Raw genomic sequence first — 25,995 nt, 5'->3', positions numbered from 1 at the left:
CTGGAGTGTTTATTGTAGAGACAGGATGGGAATGGTAGGAGGGAAAGTGGTGAAAGGAATTTGTAAGTTAAGGATGAGAAACATGAAATTCTACGTGTAAGACTCACCTCTAAAGATAACGGGCAACTTGATGTTTTTGGGGCGTACAAATCTGGAAAGAGTGGCGTTGATGCAGAATTATTTGGCAAGATAATCAGTGATGTGGGGAACAATAAAGATGGGAACGTTATTGTAGAAGGTGATCTCAATTTTCAGAATGTTAACTGGGAAGGAAATGCAAATAACAGAAAGAATGACCAACAAATGGTAAACAATATGGGAAGGACAGCTGAATTAGAAAGTGATGGAACCAATTACAGGGGAAGATATTCCAGACATGATGCTGATAAAACCAGATGAGCTCAATTAAGCGATAGATGGTATAAGTGATAACAAAGCTGTTTTTGTCGTAGTTTAAAATATATGTGATAGAAAGGAAGTTGTAAAACTAAGACTATCAGACAATACCATATGCTTGATAAGAGGCATGAAGGAGTTTAAAAAAAGTAATTATGATCAGTGGAAAATTGTAAATAAAATGCACTTTTAAAGGTGGGAAAGACATTTATTATAACAGAGAAATAAAGAGATTAAAGAAGAGGTGAAGGTTAGAAAGAAATGAATGGGATGTGGAAGGAAGGAGAGATTGAAGAATCTAGTTAGGAATTTAGCAACAGCAAAAAATCAGCGAAGAATACCAGGATGGCAAGCATAACTGGCAGTCATATTAATTTTAGGGAAAAGTGGAAGGGTACGTTTAGGTACCTTAAGGCAGAAACAGATTCCACGAAGGACATTCAAGCGATCATTAAGAACAAGGAGACAGTATATGCGAGGACTTACAGAAGGCAGAAGTATTCAGTCAGCAGTACGTAAAGATAGTTTGATAGAAGGAATATATCCAGGTAGAGGAAGTTGGAAATACTGGCGAAGTACAGAAATTTCCCTATGCTAATGAAGTTCCATGTACATGCAAGCACAGAAATGGTGTCCTGATATAAACAATCCATGGCATACCCCTACCTCCTTGCTTAACGCATTGCTGCAGGTAGACAGCCCGCTACGAGACCATTGTGACTGAAATGGGCACAGTGGTGCATGTATAGCAATAGATACACTGTGCCTTCAGCACTACCCCTTCACTCCCTCCCCTCCTATTCAGTACTAGAGTGAGGCAGTGTTGATTGTTTATGTCGAGGCAACATTTCTGTGTGCGCTTGTACAAGGCATACAAGTTGTGGTCATAGGAAACATGAATGCCCAAGTACAGCAAGAAAGAAAAAGAAACTGAGATTTTAAGACTGTTTGGATATGGAAAGAGAAACAAAGCAAGAGATATACTGACAGACTTTTGTGGAAGAAATAACAAGACTTTTGTAGAAGAAATAAGTGATTGTTGGTAACATATGGTTTTGAAAGAAAAACAGTAACACGGTAACAAGGTACAGCTGGGATAACAAAATAAAAACCCTGAGAGATTGAATCTGGGTCAACAAAGAGAATAAAATAATATTGGTAGACGTAACAGTCAATCCCAACTGAAACTTCTGAAGGAGATTGCAGAGTTGTGGTAGCAAAGATGGGAAAAATACAAAAGATGACAGATAAAATGGAGAAAGCTAAGGGTGTGGAAATTACAACACAAGGAAATAAAAGAAGAGTTTCATGCCAACACATTAGAATAAGATTATCTGAGGAAGACTTTGGAGTGGTGGAAGAAGAAAGGGCATACTTCAAAGCAGTCAAGGTGGAATGTGCAGGAAAGATCTGTGGAAGAGTAATACAAAGGAAGAAAGATCAAGAAATGCACTGGTGGAATGACAGGATAAACGTTGCAGTCAAACAAAAGAAACAAGCATGCAAAAAATGGCTGAGAAACAGGACGAAAAAATACGGTAACTGAAAGAAGAAATTGTACAAAGTGGTTCAAGAATAGAAAAGAGATACTGGCAAAATTTCAATGATTCTATGCAAGAAGATTTAACAGGAAGCAAAAGTATCTTATTCCAGTGAGAAAAAGAAAAAAAGAGGAGAAAAACCCAGGTGAAAGTGCTAACAGGTACAAAAGGGAGAAGTCCAAGTATCAGGTTCATTACAAATAGAAGATAAAGAGTCCACGGCAGAGACTTGGGGGACCACTAAAAGGATAAGACAAGTCAAAGCAGCTGCAATTGATGAAGTCGCTATAGAAATGATGATAGCAGCAGGTGCTATTTGTCTGCAGTGGCTGTACAGAATAATATGGGGAGTGGACAAAATGGAGTTGTTATACCAATCTTTAAGAAAGGAGACAAGAAACTGTGTGAAAACTACAGAGGAGTGACACTGATCCCTCATACAGCTATGATCCTCAAAAGAATCTTGGATAAACAAACAAGAGACAGAGAGAAAACTTGCAGATCATCACCAGAAAGGATTCAGAAAAGGCAGGGCCACATTTGACCCAATATTTAAATTATGTAAAATGATAGAAAAGTATTGGGATTATGGAAAGGACATGGTAATGACATATTTATACATACAGAAAAAGCATATAACAATGTCCAAAGGCATTTAGTATGGAAAATATTGACCAAGACACAGACTGGAATGAAACAAAGTAGATGGTAATAGCATTATATCAGAACTATGAAAGCTGTGTCAGAACCGAAAGACATCAAACCGAAAGGTTCAGAGTTGAGACAGCTTTTGGGAAGTGCATTGTCCCCCATACTAATCATCATCATCATCATGGATAGAATTCTGCATAATATCAAAGAGAAGATGACAGGAGAGCAAGTAAAATCTATGCTAATTGCTGATAATATTGTAATTTGGGGAGACAGACTTAATAGGAATCCACTTAACCAACCAACATTACATAACACTGTACACAAAATCTTATCCTGTCTCATAAGAAGTAATACCAGCTTCTGTCACTGTGTGTCTATTTTCAGCTACATATGTAAAGCGACTTAAAAACTATACCTAACACACAAACAATATGACATGCACAATATAAAAACATTTTGTGACCATTCTTTACAATGTCATCTTTGGTATAGTCTCTGTTGATTTAGATGAAGGAAAACATCCACACTGCTTTTCTGAAGCTTCCTGGAATTTGTCCTATAAATTATGAATATACTTTAAAAAATCTAAAAAGCTCTGATTGTCTATATAGACAAGTAATCTCACAGTTTTCTCATAACTTTTAGTCAATAAAAAAGTATGGCACATTCATGACAAAAATAAACTTGTTTACAATTACGTCGTTTGTGAATTACCAAATGATGTATGACACTTGGTCAGTCAAATGTACATAGGGAGAGATGACGACGATAAGTGAACACATCCCATATGAGAGGGTAAAGATCAGTAGGGTTCAGAAAGACATAAAAAGAAAAATACAGATCAACTACTACCTTTTATTCAAATAATATACAGAAAGATAAGAACATCAAAAGGAATGCATAATAGGAAAGACAATGTGAGACAAGGGAGAAATAGAATGACATTTGGTTGTTATATTGAAGAAAAATGCTGATGGGGCCTTATGAGAGAGAGAGTATCCTTACGTCAGAATAGAAACCGAGTGAAATTGGGAAATCAAAGTGTTTGATCCAAAAGTTCCAGGCAATATTGACAGTAAAGGAAAAGGCTCTCCATCTTGCCTGTGATGACCTAACCAGACTGTCTACACACGGGTAGTTTTATATTTAAAATTTTCAAAAAAGGAGCATACACGCAGGATTTATAATTAAATTCCCTATAAAAATGTCCAGGTGATTTTATTTGTAACTGTAACAGAGGGCTCACAGGGGTGAATTAGAGTAAAAATCTTCATTGGTACAGTATCCATTAGTGGCGCAAGTCCAACAATCGTTATGCTTTTCCACTATACATGAAACTCTGGTTATGATAGAAGACTGGGTCCAATGAAAGAAAATGAGGAACAAGCGAAAGGAAACAAACAAGTAACATTCCCTTACTACAGGAATTGACACAGTAACTGATATAGAGGCTGAGGAGAGAGATGAAATGAGACAGGGTTGATCAGGGGTAAGTTATTATCGGAAGTCCACTACTATTACCATCAACATTGAAATCCAATTCTGACTTCAATGCGAGCAGAGTCACGTGTACTATTAGTGTTAGAGGAAACACAACATTTTACTCTTGAGCTCTATTAATAATCTGTTTGATGATTACTTTTTCATACATGATTTTGGGAAATAAAAATTACACATACCTACAGTATATATACAACTCAAGTGATCCATAAAATAGGTCTCAACAAGGTACACAGAAAATAAATTCAACTACAAATAATTTCAAATAAATCAGATATAAACAATACTCACTTGATGCATAAACGGAGTCCCAAATTTTGTAAAAAAGTGTAACCTGCAGGCTAAAAATAGGTGTGCAACCAAGATGCATAACATATCTTCACTTGAATTACAAAAATGGACGATGCAGTGTCCAGATAGGTGTATTTTGTGGTCCCTGTCCACAAGATGCAATAAGCAAATAGCCATAGCGTGTTTCCAATAGTTTCAGCATCTGCAATGGTGGATGTGCAAAAGTATGTCCATCTTGGCCCACACGCCCACCATGTGTGCGCATCCGAGCTGCAGCATCTTCAAACTCATGGTATGGTAGTCCAAATACCTTAGTCTCACGACCATCCACTGCTCCTTTCACTACAATGTGAGGCATGGTTCTATTACACTTCTCTCTGCAGTGTCCACACAATTTCAGCTTCACCAGTACTGCATACAACACGGTAACCCAGCTCGCTCAGCGAATTGATCATAAGAATTGGAGGAACTGAAATAAGAATCATTCAAACTTTAACAAGTATGTTCAGTAAGCAAAATACTAAAAACACAACAAGTAAACAAAAGAGGAAGAGATGATGATGATGATGATAAGTGAGCACATCCCATATGAGAGGGTAAAGATCAGTAGCTTCAGAAAGACATAAAAAGAAAAATATAGATCAACTACTACCTTTTATTCAAATAATATACAGAAAGATAGGAACATCAAAAGCAATGCATAATAGGAAAAAGTCAATGTGAGACAAGGAAGAAATAGAAAGAAAATACATAAGGACAATCTCCATGTTTCATACACTGCCATCGTCAAATAGATTAGCTCTCCCCTCATCAGTTCCAGTTGTTCTACATCCATTTCTTCTTAGTCCCCAATATGCTTGTTTCTGCTTCCAAGGGCAGGCATCAACACTCGCCAAGGGTCCATCTTGACAGATCTTCAGTCTTGATGTGGGAAAAGGACAAGAAAAGGAAACGAATATTGGTGGCACTGCCTTCGTGATGTCCAGGCCGTACTGTAACGAGCGCGGGAAAGCAATCAGCTGATCGTTAGGGGGGAAGTTTAGCACGAGTTAGTAGAGTTAAACATAGATTTTCGCAGTTTTATTGACATTTTTAACGATGGTCGCGTGTTCACTCAGATATTTGTGAGAATGAGTCGTCATCGACTGCATTATTAAGTGGAAAGTCGTTAATTAGTGAAGAAAACTTAGTGTGAGCGTGTATTTATGTGAAGCTATAGGTTAAGAAGATTGTTCTTCAGTGTTTTAATTTTGTAGTTTATTTATGTACAGTTATATTTATAGTGTAAAATTAATTGAGTTAGTGCATTCTGTGTTTTATTATTAACCACGAATTGTATATACTTGAATTAAGATGATCAGTGAGGGAAATCACCGTGCCTAAGAGTTGCTGTGTGCCTGGCTGCAAAGCCAATTATAAACAAGGAGAGTACACTCCGATATTAGTGTTTCCTTCTGATGAAGAACGAGTTAAGTTATGGAAGAAGGCTATTCCCAGGGGGAATTTAATAGTTAATCACAACACAGTTGTTTGTATTACGCACTTTCCTGAAAATCACATCCTGGGAGAAATAAGAGTGTCCCGTCCAGATGGTGAGTTAATTTTTATATTATGTCATGAACATGGGTAACATTAGGTAGGCCTTATATTTTTATGTAATCAGACCTACGGCTTATCTGAATTGTATTTGAAAATGCAAGTCTTATTTATGAGTATCACCGAGCTCGATAGCTGCAGTCGCTTAACTGCGGCCAGTATCCAGTATTCGGGAGACAGTGGGTTCGAACCCCACTGTCGGCAGCCCTGAAGATGGTTTTCCGTGGTTTCCCATTTTCACGACAGGCAAATGCTGGGGCTCTACCTTAATTAAGATCACGGCCGCTTCCTTCCCATTCCTAGACCTTTCCTGTCCCATCGTCACTGTAAGACCTATCTGTGTCGGTGCGATGAAAAGCAAATAGCAAATAATAATAATAATAATAATAATAATAATAATAATAATAATAATAAGAAGAAGAAGAAGAAGAAGAAGAAGAAGAAGAAGAAGAAGAAGAAGAAGAAGAAAATTATGAGTATCAAACAGCAGTGTGATTTATGTAAATCTTATCTTCTGACAGATTCAGATCTTATTTATGAATTACCTCCAGAAGTAAGACATCTGAATTTCCTAAATTGAGGGGCGTAAAGTATCCATCAGACATGTCAATAGAACTTGGAATTGAGGTGTACAAAGTATTTTGTGTGTTAGTGTCAGATACATATAAGATGGTATTTCTAAATTCAGATGATCGTAAGTATGTCACAAAATCCCTGGCTTTGGAGTCAATGCAGTTGGCAGATTCCCTAGTCATTTGTGACTGCAGGAAGAAATTGGAAGACCTGGGCGTACAGTGTAGGCCTATATATATTTGGGTGAATATATTTTTTAATAACTTTTCCAATATTCACACCGACTTGTGTATTCAACAAAGTGCTTCAAAGAGAGCAGACCTACTCCATACTGGTGTAACTTCCTGTAAGAGGTCCAGGAAAGCTGCAGTGTTCATGGAGTGGAAACAGTGAGGTACAGAAACAATTTATATTTGTAATAAATAGTAATGGTAATTGGCTGCATGTTTTCTGTCAGTGTGTATGGTGTGAATGTTCCAATTGACCAGAAAATGGATAAAATCGCAAGAATATGTCTCAAAGTGTTAGGCTGTACTCACGCAAACGAACGTATATACGCGAGAAATAGAATGTTACGGAGAAGGATATGCATTGTATGTCAGAATTAACAAATATTTGAGGATTGGTTTTGGTTTTATAAGGTGTTAACAGTTCTTTAAGTAATTTAAACGAGTGTGTTATTCAAGCGGAGCGTATGCATATCGCCTTCAAGTCCCCCCCAAAGCGTGACGTCAGAGGTATGGTACGGCCTGGACATTACGAAGGCAGTGTTGGTGGTAAAAGATTAAGAACACAAGGCAAGAAGAGGAGAGCAATCCAATAGGTCAATATGAGTAGTGGAAAGTAACAAACCTGTGCAAATCAAGCCATATAAAGATAGAAACATTAAAAGGAACACACTACAGGAATATTACCTTTTATTATTACTCCATTCACAATTGGTGACGAAGGACTTTCGTAACGCTTAGCCAAAGCTTGAATTTCATCAGGGATAAGTCCAAATACAGAACAATCAGAAGCATGTAGTGAACCTTTCACAGCTACATAGTAAAATGTGGACAGTGACATCCTCAATCAAGCTCCTAACTGGTTGGAGTGGCTGAAAAGAAAATTTGCAATTTACCAATAGAATTCCTATGAACAGTCGGAAATATTACAAGAATATAAAAGTAACAATTTTAAAATATTGTGATAGTACTTGCAAAACTTAAGATTCTCCAATTTTGGCCAGAAATCAGTTATTGCTACATTACTGTTCATTATGAACTACATATGACAAACAGTTTTAGAATGCAAAACAAATAATACACTGCCTTTCCGCACGAGAAGTAATACTTTCAGATGCAAAACTCAAATTCTCCATCATGTGTGACTACAAAATGAGAAGCTTCAATATGAGTCACGTGATACCTTCATTTCTCATGCGAAGTGCAGAAAACTACTCTCCGCACAGAGAAACGAGTACATACATAAAGATATGCAGCTTTATATGATCTTGTTAAATAGGACTTTTGTGTGGTAAAAGGACATTTGAAATCCACACTTATGAGGGAAAATATAACTGCTTATATGTGGTCGGAAAATGAAATATCGTCATGCTTGTTTGATTGTCTAAATCATAGTGATCTGACCCCTTATATGCTATTAGACTTTCTAGTGATGGGTGTGGGTGTCAGAAGAAAAAATACAACTTTGATAACCAGGGTCTGCAACTGGTTTTGTAATGTACGTAATCACATCAGTGAGGCTCAGTTTGTTTTTCTTATGAATGTACACAGCTTTGATGATGATGATGATGATGATGCTTGTTGTTAAAAGGGGTCTAACATCTAGGTCATCAGCCCCTAATGGTACGAAATGAGACAAAATGATATGACAATTTAAAAATCCATGATCCTCCACTGACCAGAATTCGAAAACGTGAGGACGAAGAATGATATGAAATTAAAACAATCAGTGGATCTGACCCGCAATGCCCCACATTCCCAGAAAATTAGCGTTAAACTATAGTATTACTAAAGCACAACACTGACTCTATGATGCTTGTAGTCTAAACGGGTCCAAAATCCAGGTCATCGGCTCCTCATAATGGTACTTATCGCTAGGAAAATAGAACCATGCTATGTGTCATGTTGCGGTACTAATTAAAAGTAGCTTAGACTCGCAGGTATTCCAGACAGTATGGTACTATGCACAGGTAATGAAATTCGCACATGTAACACAGACCTATGGTGTTTCGCATACTGCAGCACTATTTACAGGCAACGCAAACCTATGGCTTTCCTCACTAAACACAGACCCACACTATCCCGTGGTGTTCCTCACAGAGTGGGTACTAAGCACAGGCAAGGCAGAACCATGGTGTTGCTCATATAGGGGTACCAAACCCAGGTACTGCAAAAACCGCCAACGCACTCTATTCCTACTAATCATAAACCTATTGTGTACCTAACATAGTTGTACTACACGCAAGTATAAGCGACCCATGGTATTCCCCACGTGGTGGTACTAATTACAAATAGTGTCATGGTTGTAATTTTATCATCCCTTGGTTGCCCCATTTAGTTGCCTCTTACGACAGGCAGGGGATACCGTGGGTGTATTTGTGCGTCCCCCACCCACAGGGGGTGTACACAGCTTTATACCTTCTGATCAGGTATATGGAAATATTGAAAAGGAAATCAGAAGACATGAAATCATTACTAGGCTGAATGAATATATCGGCATGACAGTCAAGTTGCTTCCTGGAATTTTGAAATCCAGTCCTTAAATAGCTATACTTTACTAAAAGCATGCTTAATGACACAACCACTGTTTTAGTTCAAGGTGAGACAACATACAGACTGAAAAGCTATCTTAAACACTGTGCCAGAAGTATTGCCAAGTGAGAGAAAAGTTTGTGCACTTTAAGACTCAAAACCGTCTTCAAAGTTAACTGTGTAAGAAAAATCCAGAAGGATTAGTACATTGATTTTCTTTTACAGAAATATTATGGAAATGACTAGATTTGCAGTTTTATAAACAAGTTTTGGATGGAGTACAAGTTGAAGTACCATCAGATGATGCAGAAATATGTGAACAGTCTGTAAATAATTAGGAGCTTTCCTGTCATTAGATCATTGTGTGTTTGAACACCATAAATGTTTTCTTTTTGCATTTTCTTGATGTCAAAACTGACATTCTCCAGTTCTTGGTCACAAGTCACATTCTCCAACATTTAAAGCAATTTTACTGCCTTTTGATTGCCTTAATCCTTCTCTACATATGCTATATCACATATTTTGAGCATATTCTGCACAGGGAAATTAAAAATGAACATCATTATTGCATTTTACTTTATTTAATAGTTTTTTCTCATTTTCCTAAAATTTCAAAAAGTGGAGAAGGAGACTTCTGCAGTTAGACCCCTCAATGTCACACCTCTGCATTACAATTATTGTTACATCTATCAACTGTATAAAATTATTCATTTCATGTGTTAAGCGAAGAAGTTGGAAAATTGTACATAATAGATACTGTTTATATGTGTAGAGTATTTGGGAAAAAAGAGCTATTTATAGACAATAAGCATAACATGGGAAACTTACATGAATCACTTCTGCATCTACAGTCTCAGCTAGGATGATTGCATCAGCATGGTATGGACCAAAATTACAATTTCAAGGTGTGTCTTCGCAGAATGACCTCTTTAGAGAATAGTCTCATAAGCGCGGGAAATCACACTCTCCAAATAGGACAGCTCAAACTTATGCTGTATACATCATGACAAGTTGGAGGGGGACGTTGGAAGCTCATACGTCTGGGTTTGACGAGGACCAGTATCTCTTATGTGCTACCTGTTGGTACAGTGTTCCTAGGCTGTCTAAGGTACAGTATCTATTGGTACTGGCTGTTAGCTTGTATGTACTGTTGGACTGCTACAGTCTATAGTCTGGTTTCTAGATAAGTCTTGTGAAAGAGATCATTTGTTTGTATCTTTTTTTTTTAAATCATTTAAATCACTGAGTGAGTAAAAAAAGTATAGTATAACAAAGATCTGATCTCTATCAGGATACTGCATGATGGTGGAAAAAATCTCTAAAAATTGTGTATATTGTACAAATTACTAGTGTTTTGCCATTGTCATTGTTCACCGCTGCTTACACTATTCTGAAGGGTTGTTCATATGTTTGTTACAAGGGTTCAATGAAATGGATCTACTTGGATTGTCATGTTACAATATAGCTAGTTTATTCCAAATCATTGTGGAGGTTTAATTTGAAGATAACCTTGGTGCAGTTCCCACCCATTTAATCATTTTCAGAGGGTCATGTAAGGCCCGTAGCAGAAATTCCAGTACACAGCTTCATATACTTGCCCTGGGAGAGAACAGAACATTTATCATGCTCTATCTAAATTTGAAAGATTCTTTCTGGTGACCTCTGGCACCCAAATCATGATTATTTATTTCAAATAAGCTCAAGTTTAGTACAATTGCTTAAATTACAAATTACACCCAATTGTGAGGCAAGCAGAATCAGTAATGTTACAAATAGTGACCAATGTGGTTGTAATAAAGTTATATCTTTTCCCTTGGTACTCTGTTATATGCCTTCTCTAGGTCTAAGAAACAAACGTAACTATTCCTCTCATAGCATTTTTCATCTGTCTTGCGCATACTGAAAATCTGATCCTGACAGCCCCTCTGTGGTCTGAAACCACAATGGTTTTCATCCCACTTACTTTCAACCACTGATTGCACCCTCCCTTCCAAAATCCCAATGAACACTTAGCCTGGTATAATGATCAACGAGATACCTCTATAGTTGTTGCAATCTTTCCTGTTACTTTCCCTGTACATACTATAATCTATCAGCTTCATTGTCCGTATTGATAATTTAAACACACAAGTATGAAGGGTGAGTTTTCCACCTAATCAATACTTTATTTTACAAAATGTTTAGTATTGTTTACATTAAAACAGTACCAGCTTCGACCTGTAAATAGGTCATCATCAGCTGTTGGTGAACCTGCTTAAAAACAATTGTACATAATAAGAACATTACTAAAAACTAATTAAACAAGAATGTCTTATATTCTAATATAATACTAATGTTAAGATATATACATATGGTACAATTATAGAGTTTTGACTTGGAGTCTCACTCAAATGTCTATGCTGTTGCCAACACTACGTCAAACAAGATATATACATATGGTACAATGAAGGGCTTTGGCATGCTGGAGTCCCATAAACCTCAGTGACCCTTTATTCTCTAAGAACTATATACCCTATTTTTAACCTCAGCTATACAATTTTTGGAATATGTGGCATTTTAGTAATGTTGTTATTATGTACAACTGTTATTAATCTGGCTCACCAACAGCTGATGATGACCTATTTACAGGTCGAAACCGGTACTGTTTTAATGTAAACAATACTAAACATTTTGTAAAATAAAGTATTGATTAGGTGGAAAACTCACCCTTCATACTTGTGTGTTCCCTGTACATAGGTGCAATTACCGTTTTTGTCCAATCAGACAGTACCTTACTACCACTCCATGCTAATCTTATTACTCTATGAAGCCATTTAATCCCGGCCTTCCCACCGTATTACACCATTTCAGGTATAATTTCATCATCTATTCCCTTTGCTTTATGACAATGGAGTTTATTTACCATCCTTTCTGCATCTTGAAGCATAATTTCACCAACATCGTTGTCCTTCCCATTAGCTCGGTTGTTCGCGATATCACCAGAAAGTTCTCTCTTTTATGTTGAGAAGATTTTCAAAATATTCTGTCCACCATCCAGTGATTCCCTGGGATCTATTACGAGTTTACCTCATTTACCCCAAAACAATATTCATTTCCTTTTTCCCTAAGATTCAGGTTTCCCCTGCTGCTTGACCTAGCCTTTCCAGGTTATTACCAAAATCTTCCCATAACTTCTTTTTGAATTCAACAACTATTTGTTTCGCTCTGTTTCTTTCCTCTATCTCCTCTTTCCTCTGTCTGCATCAGTCCTTGTTTGGAACCATTTTCGATACGTCTTCTTTTTATGCTAACAAGCTGCTCTCACTTTATCATTCCACCAAGATGTTTGCTTTCTCCCTTCTTTACACACAATTGTTCCCAGATATTCCCTTGCCGTTTCTAGTTCAGCATCTTTGTATGCCACCCATTCTCTTTCTATATCCTGAACCTAGTTACTGTCGACTGTTCGGAATTTTCTACTAATCATATCCATGTACTTCTAATTTCCTCATCCTGGAGATTTTCTACCCTTATTTGTCTGCAGACAGATTTCACTTTCTCTATCCTAGGCCTGAAGATACTTAGTTCACTACAGATCAGATAGTGGTCTCAATCACCAAAAAATCCCTGGAAAACCTGCACACTCCTAACAGATTTCCTGAATACAAAGTCAGTTAAGATATAGTCTATTACGGATCTCATGCCCCTACTCTAGCATATATAGCGGTGAATAGCCTTATGCTTGAAGAATGTATTCATAACTGTTAATCCCATACTAGCACAGAGATCCAGCAAACGCTTCCCATTCCTACTGGCTTCTATGTCTTCCCCACATTTATCCATCACCTTCCAGCTTCCATATCTTACCCACATTTACCGATCACTTCCAGTATACATCAGTTCTATTTTCAACCCTCGCATTGAAATCGCTCGTTAGCACAACCTTATTCTTGCTGATGACCCTGACTATGATGTCACTCAATGCTAACTTCCTCCTCATCTACACTCTGACATGGTAAATACACTGAGACAATTCTTGTCCTAATTCCTCCAGCTGCCAGATCAACCGCTCATATATGTGCCTAACAGAAACTATGTTATGTGCAATAATATACCTGATGAATAGTCCTGCCCCTCTGCCCTTACTTTTACAACATCTGCCAAGAAAACTTTATAATCTCCTACCTCTTCCTCATTATCTCCCCTTACTTGAATATCATTAACTCCTAATACATTCAGATACATCCTCTTTGCTGACTCAGCCATTTCTACTTTCTTCCATAAGCCCCATTATCATCAATAACTCCCCACTGAATTCCATTATGTTCACCAGATTGTTTCCCAGCAGTCCCTCGACATGTCACATGGAAGTGGGGACTACTGTACGTTACTCCCATAGGTCCGAGGCTTGCTTAAAACATTCTGAGTATGCTTGGTGAAAATTCTGACAAGCAGGATGCTACCCTTCTTACACACAACCCCAGGGAGGTTTTCTTGTCTAATGGGTTAGGAACCACCGATGGATTGTAGAGTCCTAACCACATGAGCACCCGGAGGGCCATAAATCAGAATGTGCCTGAGATGTCCACTTCATTCCCTAACAACTGGTATCCAGACTCTCGGGGCCACTCAGCCGTTGCCCATGGATCACGCACTAGGACATAACTACAGAGGTGTGTTTTTATTTTGCCATATGTTTATTTTTAAACTTCAGCAATCTGTTCAAATTTCAAGGAAAAATAATAATATATTAATAATAATAATAATAATAATAATAATAATAATAATAATAATAATAATATTTCTTCAAAGTTTTAGATATAATGATGAATACTCCATTTACAAAGTAGGCTATCAACTCTTTTTGGGACCATATCAATCAATGTCTATCTGCATTATGTGAACACAGAGAGAGAGTACAGATATTATAAGACATTTGGTCATGAAATTTTGGATTATTAAGACGAATGAGAGAGTAAAGTAGGCCTGTGTAGGCCTAATATTCTTACAGAAAATATCCAAAATTTCTAACAAACTGTATGTAAGAATTTTTACCTAGGTATTGGATATATAATTCTTCAAAAATGAAATCTATATAAGGTATATAAAATAAGAGTTTTGTCTGTACATTGCTCAGAATTTAAAAAGAATTCTTACCTCTTACTGATTATGCTAACCAAGCAAAATTAATATCGATTTCCTAAAACAATGTATTTCCTTTTACCTTACTCTTAAATTTCTTCACGGTTATTATTATTATTTAATCTCCAAAGTGCTGTGAACCCTATTTTACCATTAGGTATTTTAGGGTTGTAAACAGCAAAATAGACATGAACAGAAATGGAAAGATAAAAGTATGATATGAACAATCCGTAATACTACAGTAAAATACCAGATCATAATACATAGAAAACATATGTTAAACAGCTAAAAAGCAGACAATATCAAATTATTTATGTTTAAATATATAATCAATAAATTCTGAAAATTGAAAGGTGCAGCAATTTTTATAAAATATTAATTTTAGTGGTTTTTCAAAATAGCAAATGCAAGTTAACAAATGCATCTTAAGTTCAAAATGTACTCTCTTAAAAGCAGAACAGTTGAACAGAATGTGTTCTACAGTTTGAATGTCTTCAGTGCAGAAGCACAGCAAGCCATTTTGTGTTGGAATTTTGAATCGCTCGAAGTAAGCATTGAATTTACCATGACCTGATAGCATTTGAGTTAAATGAAAGTTGCACACTATATTTACATCCCAGCCTACTATATACATTTGGAAAAAACAAGTCTTTGGTTACTGAGGTTACGGAAGTGTTTAAACTTCACATTTTATTTACCTGTGCATTGTCTTTTATATTTATTTGTGATCAGCTGATGATGAGCAAGAATACTGGTCGAAACTGGTACCAATTATAACTAAGTAGGAATGTAAAACTTACATTTATTTTAATAATATTGAAAGTCTGACCATCATATCTTCTTTCAACTTAATAATTATTTCTGTATTGATGGTGTCCACAGTAACAAGGAAATGCACTTATTAATTCTCCGTCATTTCTGTCTGTACGCTCATCGAGAAAATGGCTGAAGAAAATTTAATGAAAATCTGTATGTAAAGTCGGGGAATGAGCCATCACAATCTAGGAGAAATCATTTTATTCACACCAAGTGAAATGGCAGTTTAGGGGAAGGCCTAAAATTTAACTTTCACAAATTCATGTTATTAGTGCTCCTATCGATATAGAATTAAATTTCCGATTTTTTATGTCTTAAACATTTTTACTTTCAATGAGCATATAAAAGCATTAGCCGCAGCGTTAGCGGGATAATTAACAGACCTTTTCAACAAATGTCTGAGAACAGGATACATTCCCGAAAATTGGAGAAAATCTGTGAAAATGCTCTATAAAGGTAAAGAAGATTTTTCTTTTTGCTAGTTGCTTTACTTGATGATATAGATGTTGATTCCCATAGGGAATCTGAAATATTTGTCCTGAATGAGCAAATTTATAATACCAATATAAATGGTCCGTTATTGGACATTATAAATTTTCCAGCTTATTGGTAGGTGTGCTAGGTACCAACTGATGAGCCCGCCCTAGCACACGAGGGCGAAACGCTGGCAACCAAGAATGAGCTAGCTGGAAAATTTATAATGTCCAATAACGGACCATTTATATTGGTATTAGTTGCTTTACGTCGCATCGACACAGATACAGTATGTTTTATGGCGACAATGGGACAGGAAAGGGCTAGGAGTGGGAAGGAAGCGGCTGTGGTCTTAAGGTACAGCCCCAGCATTTGCCTGGTGTGAAAATGGGAAACCACGGAAAACCATCTTCAGGGCTGCCGGCAGTGGGGTTTGAACCTACTATCTCCCGAATACTGGATACTGGCTGCACTTAAGCGACTGCAGCTATCGAGCTCGGTAAAGGATATGTTGGGGGCCCCAACAATTATAGAGAAATCACCCTAGAATGTTCACTTTTTAAAATAATGACTGGACTTATAACTACCAGGCACTCAACTTTAGTGCAGGATTTTCTTCCAGACGAATAATTTGGCTTCAGACAGGGTAGGTCCACTCTTCAGGCTATCCAGTGTCTCCAGGAAGATATAGACAGCCCTGTCAAGGCCCAAGTGAAAACTACATGCCATCTTCATTGATTTCACAAAAGCATTTGATACTATCAATAGAAATATAATCATAGAGAAATTGGAAACTTTGGTCGGTGATCAGAATTTTCTATGTAGGAGCATTAGGAATATTCCAAAAAGACAACTTTATGACGGTCTTTCTCACTTGAAACCTGTAAGACAGAATATTGGGAGTTCTGCAGGGTGACTCTTTGAGTCCCCTTTTATTCATAATAGCCACAGCAAATGTTATTCAGTCCGTTTACTCGGAAAATCCAGATAGGCTGCAAATGTACATCTACGCGGATGATATGGTGTTAACGTCAACATCACAGGAAACGCTTCAAACATCCTTCAATCAACTGACAAACTGGGCGGAAAGAAATAAACTACTCCAAAACGAGGGAAATGGTTTTGAAACGTGGACTTTATGAGCTTCAGATCTGAATAAGATCAACTCATTTGAGATGTGGAGAAGAATGCTTCACATTCCTTGGACAGCATTTCAAACCAGCGAATCCATCCTCAAGGAGCTGAACATCAGTGCCAGGTTATCGGCAAAATGTCAACAGAGGATTCTCCAATTCTTTGGTCATATTAGGCGTCGTGGAGAAGGAAGCCGTGAAAAGCACATAATCTTGGGAAACATGCCTGGAAAGAGGGAGTGTGGGCGAGCACCTATACGCTGGACAGATAGCATTAAACATGCAACAAAGATATCATTCATACAATCTACACATATAGCAGAAGAACGTGGAGGATGGAAACGGGTACAAAGAAATATCTTCAGAGATCACGATCCTCAGGATTGAGGGACCGATGTAAATGTACATCGCCGGGTTGAGTGGCTCAGACGGTTAAGGCGCTGGCCTTCTAACCCCAACTTGGCAGGTTCGATCCTGGCTCAGTCCAGTGGTATTTGAAGGTGCTCAAATACAACAGCCTCATGTCGGTAGATTTACTGGCACGTAAAAGAACTCCTGCGGGACTAAATTCCGGCACCTCGGCGTCGCCGAAAACCGTAAAAGTAGTTAGTGGGACGTAAAGCAAATAACATTATTATTATTATTATTATTATTAGTAAATGTACATCTACGCGGATGATATGGGGTTAACGAGGGAAAGACTGTGTTGATGTCCTTTGGAACAGGTCGTAAGCAAGCAGTCTTTCTATACAAGTCACGTCAGGTATCTCCTGTGACCAAGTTTAAATACCTAGGCGTAACATTCCAAAGCCAGGGCAATGTATTTGCCCTACACGTGAAAGACAAGGTAAAAGCAGCAATACAATCAATGAATGACATAAAGCAGTTCAGCAAATTATCCCTCAAAACAGCTATTGAGCTGTTCAATATGAAGGTATCACCAGTCGTTACATATGCTCTAGAAAATATCTGGAGACATCTCACAAAGAAACAATTATTAAATATCGAAAAGTGTAAAATCAGCTTTTCTCAGAAAGGCCCTTTGTTTGTCAAAATTCACACCATCCCATCTTCTATACGTGCTAACCAAGGAATTATACTACATAGAAGAACTACGGTTTAAGCTGCTACTTCCAGCTACATTAATGCTCTACAAGATTTATCAGCAAAGAGAGAGTGGAAATCTGGGACGAATTTTTTTTTTTTTTTTTTTTTTGCTAGTTGCTTTATGTTGCACGGACACAGATTAGGTCTTATGGCGACGATGTGATAGGAAAGGCCTAGGAGTTGGAATGAAGCGGCCATGGCCTTAATTAAAGTACAGCCCCAGCATTTGCCTGGTGTGAAAATGGGAAACCACGGAAAACCATCTTCAGGGCTGCCGACAGTGGGATTCGAACCCACTATCTCCTGGATGCAAGCTCACAGCTGCATGCCCCTGACCGCATGGCCAACTCGCCCGGTGGAATGACTTCTTTACCACTGATGTGATGTTCTCGCAAGACTGGAAACGACCAAATTATGAGCTGCGACACACTGTGACTAGGTTTGCAGTGCATGGTTTCCACCATAAGTTATGCAGAAGATCAACGTTGATCACCCTGACTCAGACTGTGTATGGTCTTGTTGCGGGAAGCCATGTGTTAGATACCATGCCATTTCCAGTAGAAAGAGACATGAATCATGACAAAGTTTTGTTTAACAGAATTGTAAGACTTCATATGTATTTATATGGCCATTAGCTGCAATTAAACTTTCATTATACATTTTTACCTTACCAGCTATGATAACAGGGATATTTATGAATTTGTACTTTTGTTGCCAAGTCCATATCAATGCCAAGCCACGAGAAAATGGGTAAACAGAATTTAATAAAAATCAATATGTCATGACGCTCAGTATTGAGCACAACGACTAATGATGATGAGTTCAGTGCAATCATTCTCCTTGGTTCAGTGGGTGAATCAGCGCAGATGTGACTAGTAACGCTCTACTCCAGTCTGGTACAAACATAATTTACAAGTATTTTAGGTACGGGACATGCGTTTTATACGATTTCAAAATTGTTATTCACAGTGAGCAAGTATTCGAGTAATACTGCATCATATAAACCTGCGGTGGTCAGTTACGCTGAAACATACGAGAATAGGGCAGCGGGCCACAAGTATTCGGTGTCCGAATGTAATGTACGCTACCGCAATAACAGAGAAGTGCGCTTCAAGTGACCAAGTCTCACATAGCATTTCGTGGACCAAAAAGTGGCAAGTGCTTAACTATACGATTTTGATATGCAACGTTGATTATGACATCTCACGAAATGTATTTTAAAGCATCGAGAAACAGCTGCTGCACATGGAATTGGTGTCTCGGATTTGAAGCTTATCTGAGGTTGGATGGTTAATATTATGAAGATAAACGGACTTTCTCTATGATGAAGAACAATATTAGGCCAAAAATGCCAAATGATGTCAACCAAATATGATTTTCATCGTTTTGTGATTAAGAAGTGTTAAGTGAAGGAATATTTGCTCTCTCAAACAGGAACTGAGGTCAGACACCAGTTAGTTTCCTTATGCCACAAAGTAGAACAATCGATGAGAAACGGACATCCGGAAATGGACCGGAAGCGAAAAAGAATGCTGTACTGCAATGCCCGCTGTAATAGCCGATGGCAGAAAGCTTGCATCTTGCGTTGTTCTAAAACGAAAAACTATGCCTAAAGTAAAATTTCCCTGAGGAATCCACGTTGACATCCAAGAGAAAAAGGGTGGACGGACACATCACTCGTACAAGATTGGATACGAACAGTTTAGGGAAATTGAGCAGGGTCCATCCTTTGATGCCCAGCCCTTCTCGTTTTGGACAGTATTCTTTTTTTTGTCAATATGTTATTATGTACTTACATGAATTGTACTTTTATTAGTTCATGTTTCATTCACTTCAGGTCGTATTGTCAACTCATAACGGGAAGAATGTTTTCCAGTGGTTTGTCATTTTCACACCAAGCTGTACTTTAATCAAGTCCATGGACGCTTCCTCCCTATTCCTAGCCCTTTCCTATCCCAATGTAGCCGTAAGACAGATCTGCGAGTGTGTCACGTAAAGCAAATTGGAAAAAAGAGTTGTATGAAGATATCGTTAAAAAAAGAAGAAAAAGAATACTTACAATCTTGTAATAAAGTTCCAGTATAGGTAATAATCTCGTTTCAAAGATGATTCTAAAAAATCACACACAATCTAAATTTGTTTGTATTTTAAATAACGCAGAGGTGCCAACATTTGAAGTGGATTATCAGTAATCATCCTCCGCCCCTGAGAAAAATTTAGAGTCAAGTCCAAAGCATGCTCCTTCCTTCTCTATAATGACATCCCTTTTGCCCTTCCCTCTAGCAATCTATTCGAAAGTATTTCATATTACACAATAACATTTACACCATGCTGTAATTTAATCAAAGCCATGGAAGCTTCCTGCGATAAAACATACCTTGTAGCTGGTTTCTCACGCAGCAGCTGCTTTTCAGTGTAGTTTTTCTTGAAGTATCCTTCCCACTGTGATGACATTTTTGTCTTCTGAACAATACATAAAATAAACTTCATGGTCCGTATCGCACTTTAACAGATACAAACTAAGTATTTTTTATTTTCCACCTTGTCGATACATTAGTTGCTTGAGACAACTTATTGGTTAAAAGTGGTACATGTTTCATATATTATTAACCTCTTCAGCAACATAACACTGTTTAGATGAAAAAAATCCGTATACTGACGAAGTATCAATGCTTTGAGAGAAAGTGTCCTTCAAAATAGCATAAGAAGATCATATGACAACATTAACCCATTGGCGCCTGAATTAATTTTTTTATGAGATTTGCCTACTTATATGATTCATGTTTGTGGGTTACTGTAGTCACGTCCTAGTTCGTGAACCATGGGCAACAGCTGAGTGGCCTAGTAAGTGGTCCTGAGAGTCGGGATACCAGTTGCTATGGAATGGGAGTGGGCATGTCGGACATATTCTGAGTCGTGGCTCTCCTTGTGCTCAGGCGGCTAGGACTATACAATTCACCGGTGGTCCATAACTCATTAGAGGAGAGATCCTCACTTGGACTATGTGCAAGTAGGGCAGCATCCTGCTTCATGAATTTACCGAGCTCAGAACACTTTAAGCAAGCCTCGGACCTATGGGAGTAATGGAGTCCCATTCCCATTTGACAGGCGAGGGACTCCTTGGAAACAACTTGGCGAACGAAATGGAATTCGATGGGGAGCTATCAATATTAATCGGGCTTATGGAAGAAAGAAGGTAGAACTGGCTGAGTCAGCAAAGAGGATGCATCTGGATGTGCTAGGAGTAAGTGATATTCGGGTAAGGGGAGAAGAGGAAGATATAGGAGATTATCAAGTGTACTTGACGGGTGTTAGAAAGGGAAGGGCAGAGTCTGGGGTAGGGCTCTTTATCAGGAATACCATTGCACGCAATATAATTTCTGTTAGGCACGTAAATGAGCGAATGATGTGGGTAGATTTGTCAGTTGGAGGAATTAGGACAAGAATTGTGTCCGTGTATTTCACCATGTGAGGGTGCAGATGGGGATAGAATAGTGCTAATGAGCGATTTCAATGCGAGAATTGGGAATAGAACTGAAGGATATGAAAGGGTGATTGGTAAATATGGAGAAGATATGGAAGCTAATGGGAATGGGAAGCGTTTGCTGGACTTTTGTGCTAGTATGGGTTTAGATGTTACGAATACATTCTTCAAGCATAAGGCTATTCACCGCTACACATGGGAGGCTAGGGGTACCAGATCCATAATAGACTATATCTTAACAGACTTTGAATTCAGGAAATCTGTTAGGAATGTACGAGTTTTTCGTGGATTTTTCGATGATACAGACCACTATCTGATCTGTAGTGAACTAAGTATCTGTAGGCCTAGGGTGGAGAAGGTGAAATCTGTCTGCAAACGAATAAGGGTAGAAAATCTCCAGGATGAGGAAATTAGACAGAAGTACATGGATATGATTAGTGAGAAGTTTCGAACAGTAGACAGTAAGCAGGTTCAGGATATAGAAAGTAAATGGGTGGCATACAGGGATGCTGTAGTAGAGACAGTAAGGGAATGCCTAGGAACAACTGTGTGTAAAGATGGGAAAAGGCGAACATCTTGGTGGAATGATGAAGTGAAAGCAGCCTGTAAACGTAAAAAGAAGGCTTATCAGAAATGGCTCCAAACAAGGGCCGAGGCAGACAGGGATTTGTACGTAGATGAAAGAAACAGAACAAAACAAATAGTTGTTGAATCCAAAAAGAAGTCATGGGAAGATTTTGGTAATAACCTGGAAAGACTAGGTCAAGCAGCAGGGAAACCTTTCTGGACAGTAATAAAGAACCTTAGGAAGGGAGGGAAAAAGGAAATGAACAGCGTTTTGAGTAATTCAGGTGAACTCATAATAGATCCCAGGGAATCACTGGAGAGGTGGAGGGAATATTTTGAACATCATCTCAATGTAAAAGGAAATCATCATGGTGGTGTTGCAAACAGCCAAGCTCATGTGGAGGAGGAAAATTATGTTGGTGAAATTATGCTTGAGGAAGTGGAAACATGGTAAAAAAAAAACTCCACTGTCATAAGGCAGCAGGAATAGATGAAATTAGACCTGAAATGGTGAACTATAGTGGGAAGGCAGGGATGAAATGGCTTCATAGAGTAGTAAAATTAGCATGAAGTGTTGGTAAGGTACCTTCAGATTGGACAAAATCAGTAATTACACCTATCTAAGCAAGGGAACAGGAAGGATTGCAACAACTATCGAGGTATCTCATTGATTAGTATACCAGGCAAAGTATTCACTGGCATCCTGGAAGCGAGGGTGCGATCAGTCGTTGAGAGGAAGTTGGATGAAAACCAGTGTGGTTTCAGACCACAGAGAGGCTGTCAGGATCAGATTTTCAGTATGCGCCAGGTAATTGAAAAATGCTACGAGAGGAATAGGCAGTTGTGTTTATGTTTCATAGATCTAGAGAAAGCATATGACAGGGTACCGAGGGAAAAGATGTTCACTATACTGGGGGACTATGGAATTAAAGGTAGATTATTAAAATCAATCAAAGGCATTTATGTTGACAATTGGGCTTCAGTGAGAATCGATGGTAGAATGAGTTCTTGGTTCAGGGTATTTACAGGAGTTAGACAAGGCTGTAATCTTTCACCTTTGCTGTTCGTAGTTTACATGGATCATCTGCTGAAAGGTATAAAATGGCAGGGAGGCATTCAGTTAGGTGGAAATATAGTAAGCAGTTTGGCCTATGCTGACGACTTGGTCTTAATGGCATACTGTGCCAAAAGCCTGCAGTCTAATATCTTGGAACTTGAAAATAGGTGCAATGAGTATGGTATGAAAATTAGCCTCTCGAAGACTAAATTGATGTCAGTAGGTAAGAAATTCAACAGAACTGAATGTCAGATTGGTGATACAAAGCTAGAACAGGTCGATAATTTCAAGTATTTAGGTTGTGTGTTCTCCCAGGATGGTAATATAGTAAGCGAGATTGAATCAAGGTGTAGCAAAGCTAATGCAGTGAGCTTGCAGTTGCGATCAGCAGTATTCTGTAAGAAGGAAGTCAGCTCCCAGACAAAACTAACTTTCGGTCTGTTTTCAGACCAACTTTGCTTTACGGGAGCGAAAGCTGGGTGGACTCAGGATATCTTATTCATAAGTTAGAAGTAACAGACATGAAAGTAGCAAGAATGATTGCTGGTACAAACAGGTGGGAACAATGGCAGGAGGGTACTCGGAATGAGGAGATAAAGGATAATTTAGGAATGAACTCGATGGATGAAGCTGTACGCATAAGCCGGCTTCGGTGGTGGGGTCATGTGAGGCGAATGGAGGAGGATAGGTTACCTAGGAGAATAATGGACTCTTATGGAGGGTAAGAGAAGTAGAGGGAGAGCAAGACGACGATGGTTAGACTCGGTTTCTAACGATTTAAAGATAAGAGGTATAGAACTAAATGAAGCTACAACACTAGTTGCAAATCGAGGATTGTGGCGACGTTTAGTAAATTCTCAGAGGCTTGCAGACTGAACACTGAAAGGCATAACAGTCTATAATGATAATGTATGTATGTATGTATGTATGTATGTATGTATGTATGTATGTATGTATGTATGTAGCTTACTTATTGTGTTTTGCCGCATGTTTGAGACCAAATAAACTAACAAAACAAGTTTCAGAATTTTGGAATTGCTAGGTCATAAGATATTTGATGTTGCCATATGGCAACGCTAGGCGCTTGTACCACCTATTTTTAAACTGAGTTTTGAAAGTCGAATTTAGGTTGTAAAGTGTTTTTTTTTTTTTTCCGTGCAATAACAATGTTGAAATATCTTAGCATTATTTATTGTAAGAATATGGAATATCAGTTTTTATTCACATCACAGCAAAAAGAAAAATAGAATTACTGACAAAGGAGAAAATATTTGTTTACAGTACATAGACACATACTGTACGTACAGTTCGTTGCCTGTCAAAATAAAACACTCACTGGAACAATAGAATAAAATCAAAAATAAGAAAATGAAGAATCAAAGAACTTACGATGCAGTTACAAACTATAGAGTAACTACAGCAGTCTATATTTTCGGAGGCATATAAAAGCCCACCCTCAATGCTTGCGCATTAACCACAGAGGTAAAGAATGACAATCTTTCACTGTCTTCATATCATCCTGTGTGTCCCAATAAGAACGCTTGGAGGGCAACCTATTCTATCCAGAAATGAAAAGTATGGCGATAAAGCAACGAATTTCATCAGAAGTTATTTGTGGGTCCGTACAATTTAAAAACACTGCATACATTTTAGTCTCTCGAACTGAATGTTCGATCAGCTGGTTATCTGTATACAATTCAAAAATGTCAACAACAGTCATGGATTTTCACTTGCTATAACTACGCTCCGGAAATGTCAAAAGTCACCCAATATTGAAATCAGCCCCATCGGTCTATCTTGGTTTGTTATTTGATTTATTATTTCCTCTATCAGTTATCCGCTCTTTCGCAGCATCGGTTATTGAAACAGATCTTGCATCAGTAGACAGAAAAGGCACTTCGTCCTCTGGTAACACACCTTCACCATCGTAACTAATCCTGATTCTTTCATTATTTACAAGATTCATTTCAGCACTGACACATAACTGTCGAGAGAGAGAGATTATCAATAAGCCCACCATCATCTTCATCACCAGGAGCCCTCATCTGTAAGTACACTTACATAGGGCGGTTCCACAAAAATATCACCATCGAGATCTTCAGTCAGTAGCATATCAAGTGCTTCTAAAAGGGAAAATCCCTTCCTGCAATGAAGATGTATGAATCAGTATAAAGTATCATAATCTGACAGCTGCAGCAATTTTACTGAGTATAAACGCCTAGCGTTGCCATATGGCAACGCTAATGATTCAACAAGCACTACTGCGGCATTGTGCGCCCGTACTGTTTCAAATGCTTACAACATATATAATGAAGTATGCAGAACTGTACTGTAAACATAATCCAATGAAAGAACTTCACTTACAGATTTTATATCCTTCTTACGTGAAGCCGGCAGCCATTTTGCAGGAATCTTAGAATAAACAAGAGTCCACCAGTCTTTGTGTCACAACAATAGATTTTAAAATTAAATAAACATGATTACTAGATTCTACACACTCTTCTCTAACTGTCGGATGACTCTACAATCTTCCAGATTATTTCTTGTTGCCACCAGTATTAAAAGAAAAAGGTGCGAAAATTGTCGCCATATGGCAACGCAAGGCGCTAATGGGTTAAAAACAAAATACTCATGAGAAAACATAAAATTCGTTTTTACAATTGAACGCGGTTATCAAGGAAACACTTGTACAATAGTCCATAGAGAATATGTCATGATAAATATTCTTTTCTTAAAAAGTTAATGTTAAAGATTTATTTTTTAATTTTTTATTATTAATCAGATAGAGGGATTGGATTTTTGGACACGATATGTGGACGATGTTTACGCTATAATAGATAACAGACTCACCGACAGTAATTTTTTAAAAAACATATTGAATAATTTGAATTCCAATATAAAATTCACTTTAGAAGAAGAAAAATCA

The 25,995-nt window shown here is 37.9% G+C and overlaps 2 protein-coding genes across 4 annotated transcripts in view; both read right to left on the bottom strand.

Moving 5' to 3' along the window:
• LOC136857634 (ankyrin repeat domain-containing protein 39-like) overlaps positions 1–25,995 on the bottom strand; it is a 203,324-nt gene that overhangs the window by 35,678 nt on the left and 141,651 nt on the right. The window lies entirely within an intron of this gene.
• Positions 4,383–25,995, bottom strand: part of LOC136857635 (uncharacterized) — a 161,047-nt gene continuing 139,434 nt past the window's right edge. For both annotated transcript variants that reach the window (XM_067136438.2, XM_067136439.2), the window contains 2 exons: positions 7,466–7,650; positions 4,383–4,851 (listed from right to left, as the gene is read on the bottom strand). In XM_067136438.2, the coding sequence (XP_066992539.1) occupies positions 4,748–4,851; positions 7,466–7,619 (258 nt within the window). In that variant the 5' untranslated portion in view covers positions 7,620–7,650 and the 3' untranslated portion in view covers positions 4,383–4,747. The remainder of the gene's footprint in view (positions 4,852–7,465; positions 7,651–25,995) is intronic.

This window comes from Anabrus simplex, chromosome 1 (assembly GCF_040414725.1).
Source record: "Anabrus simplex isolate iqAnaSimp1 chromosome 1, ASM4041472v1, whole genome shotgun sequence".
In the NCBI taxonomy this organism is placed as follows: domain Eukaryota; kingdom Metazoa; phylum Arthropoda; class Insecta; order Orthoptera; family Tettigoniidae; genus Anabrus; species Anabrus simplex.
Note: the sequence above shows the minus strand (reverse complement) of the source record. Positions and strands in the feature narration are given on the sequence as shown.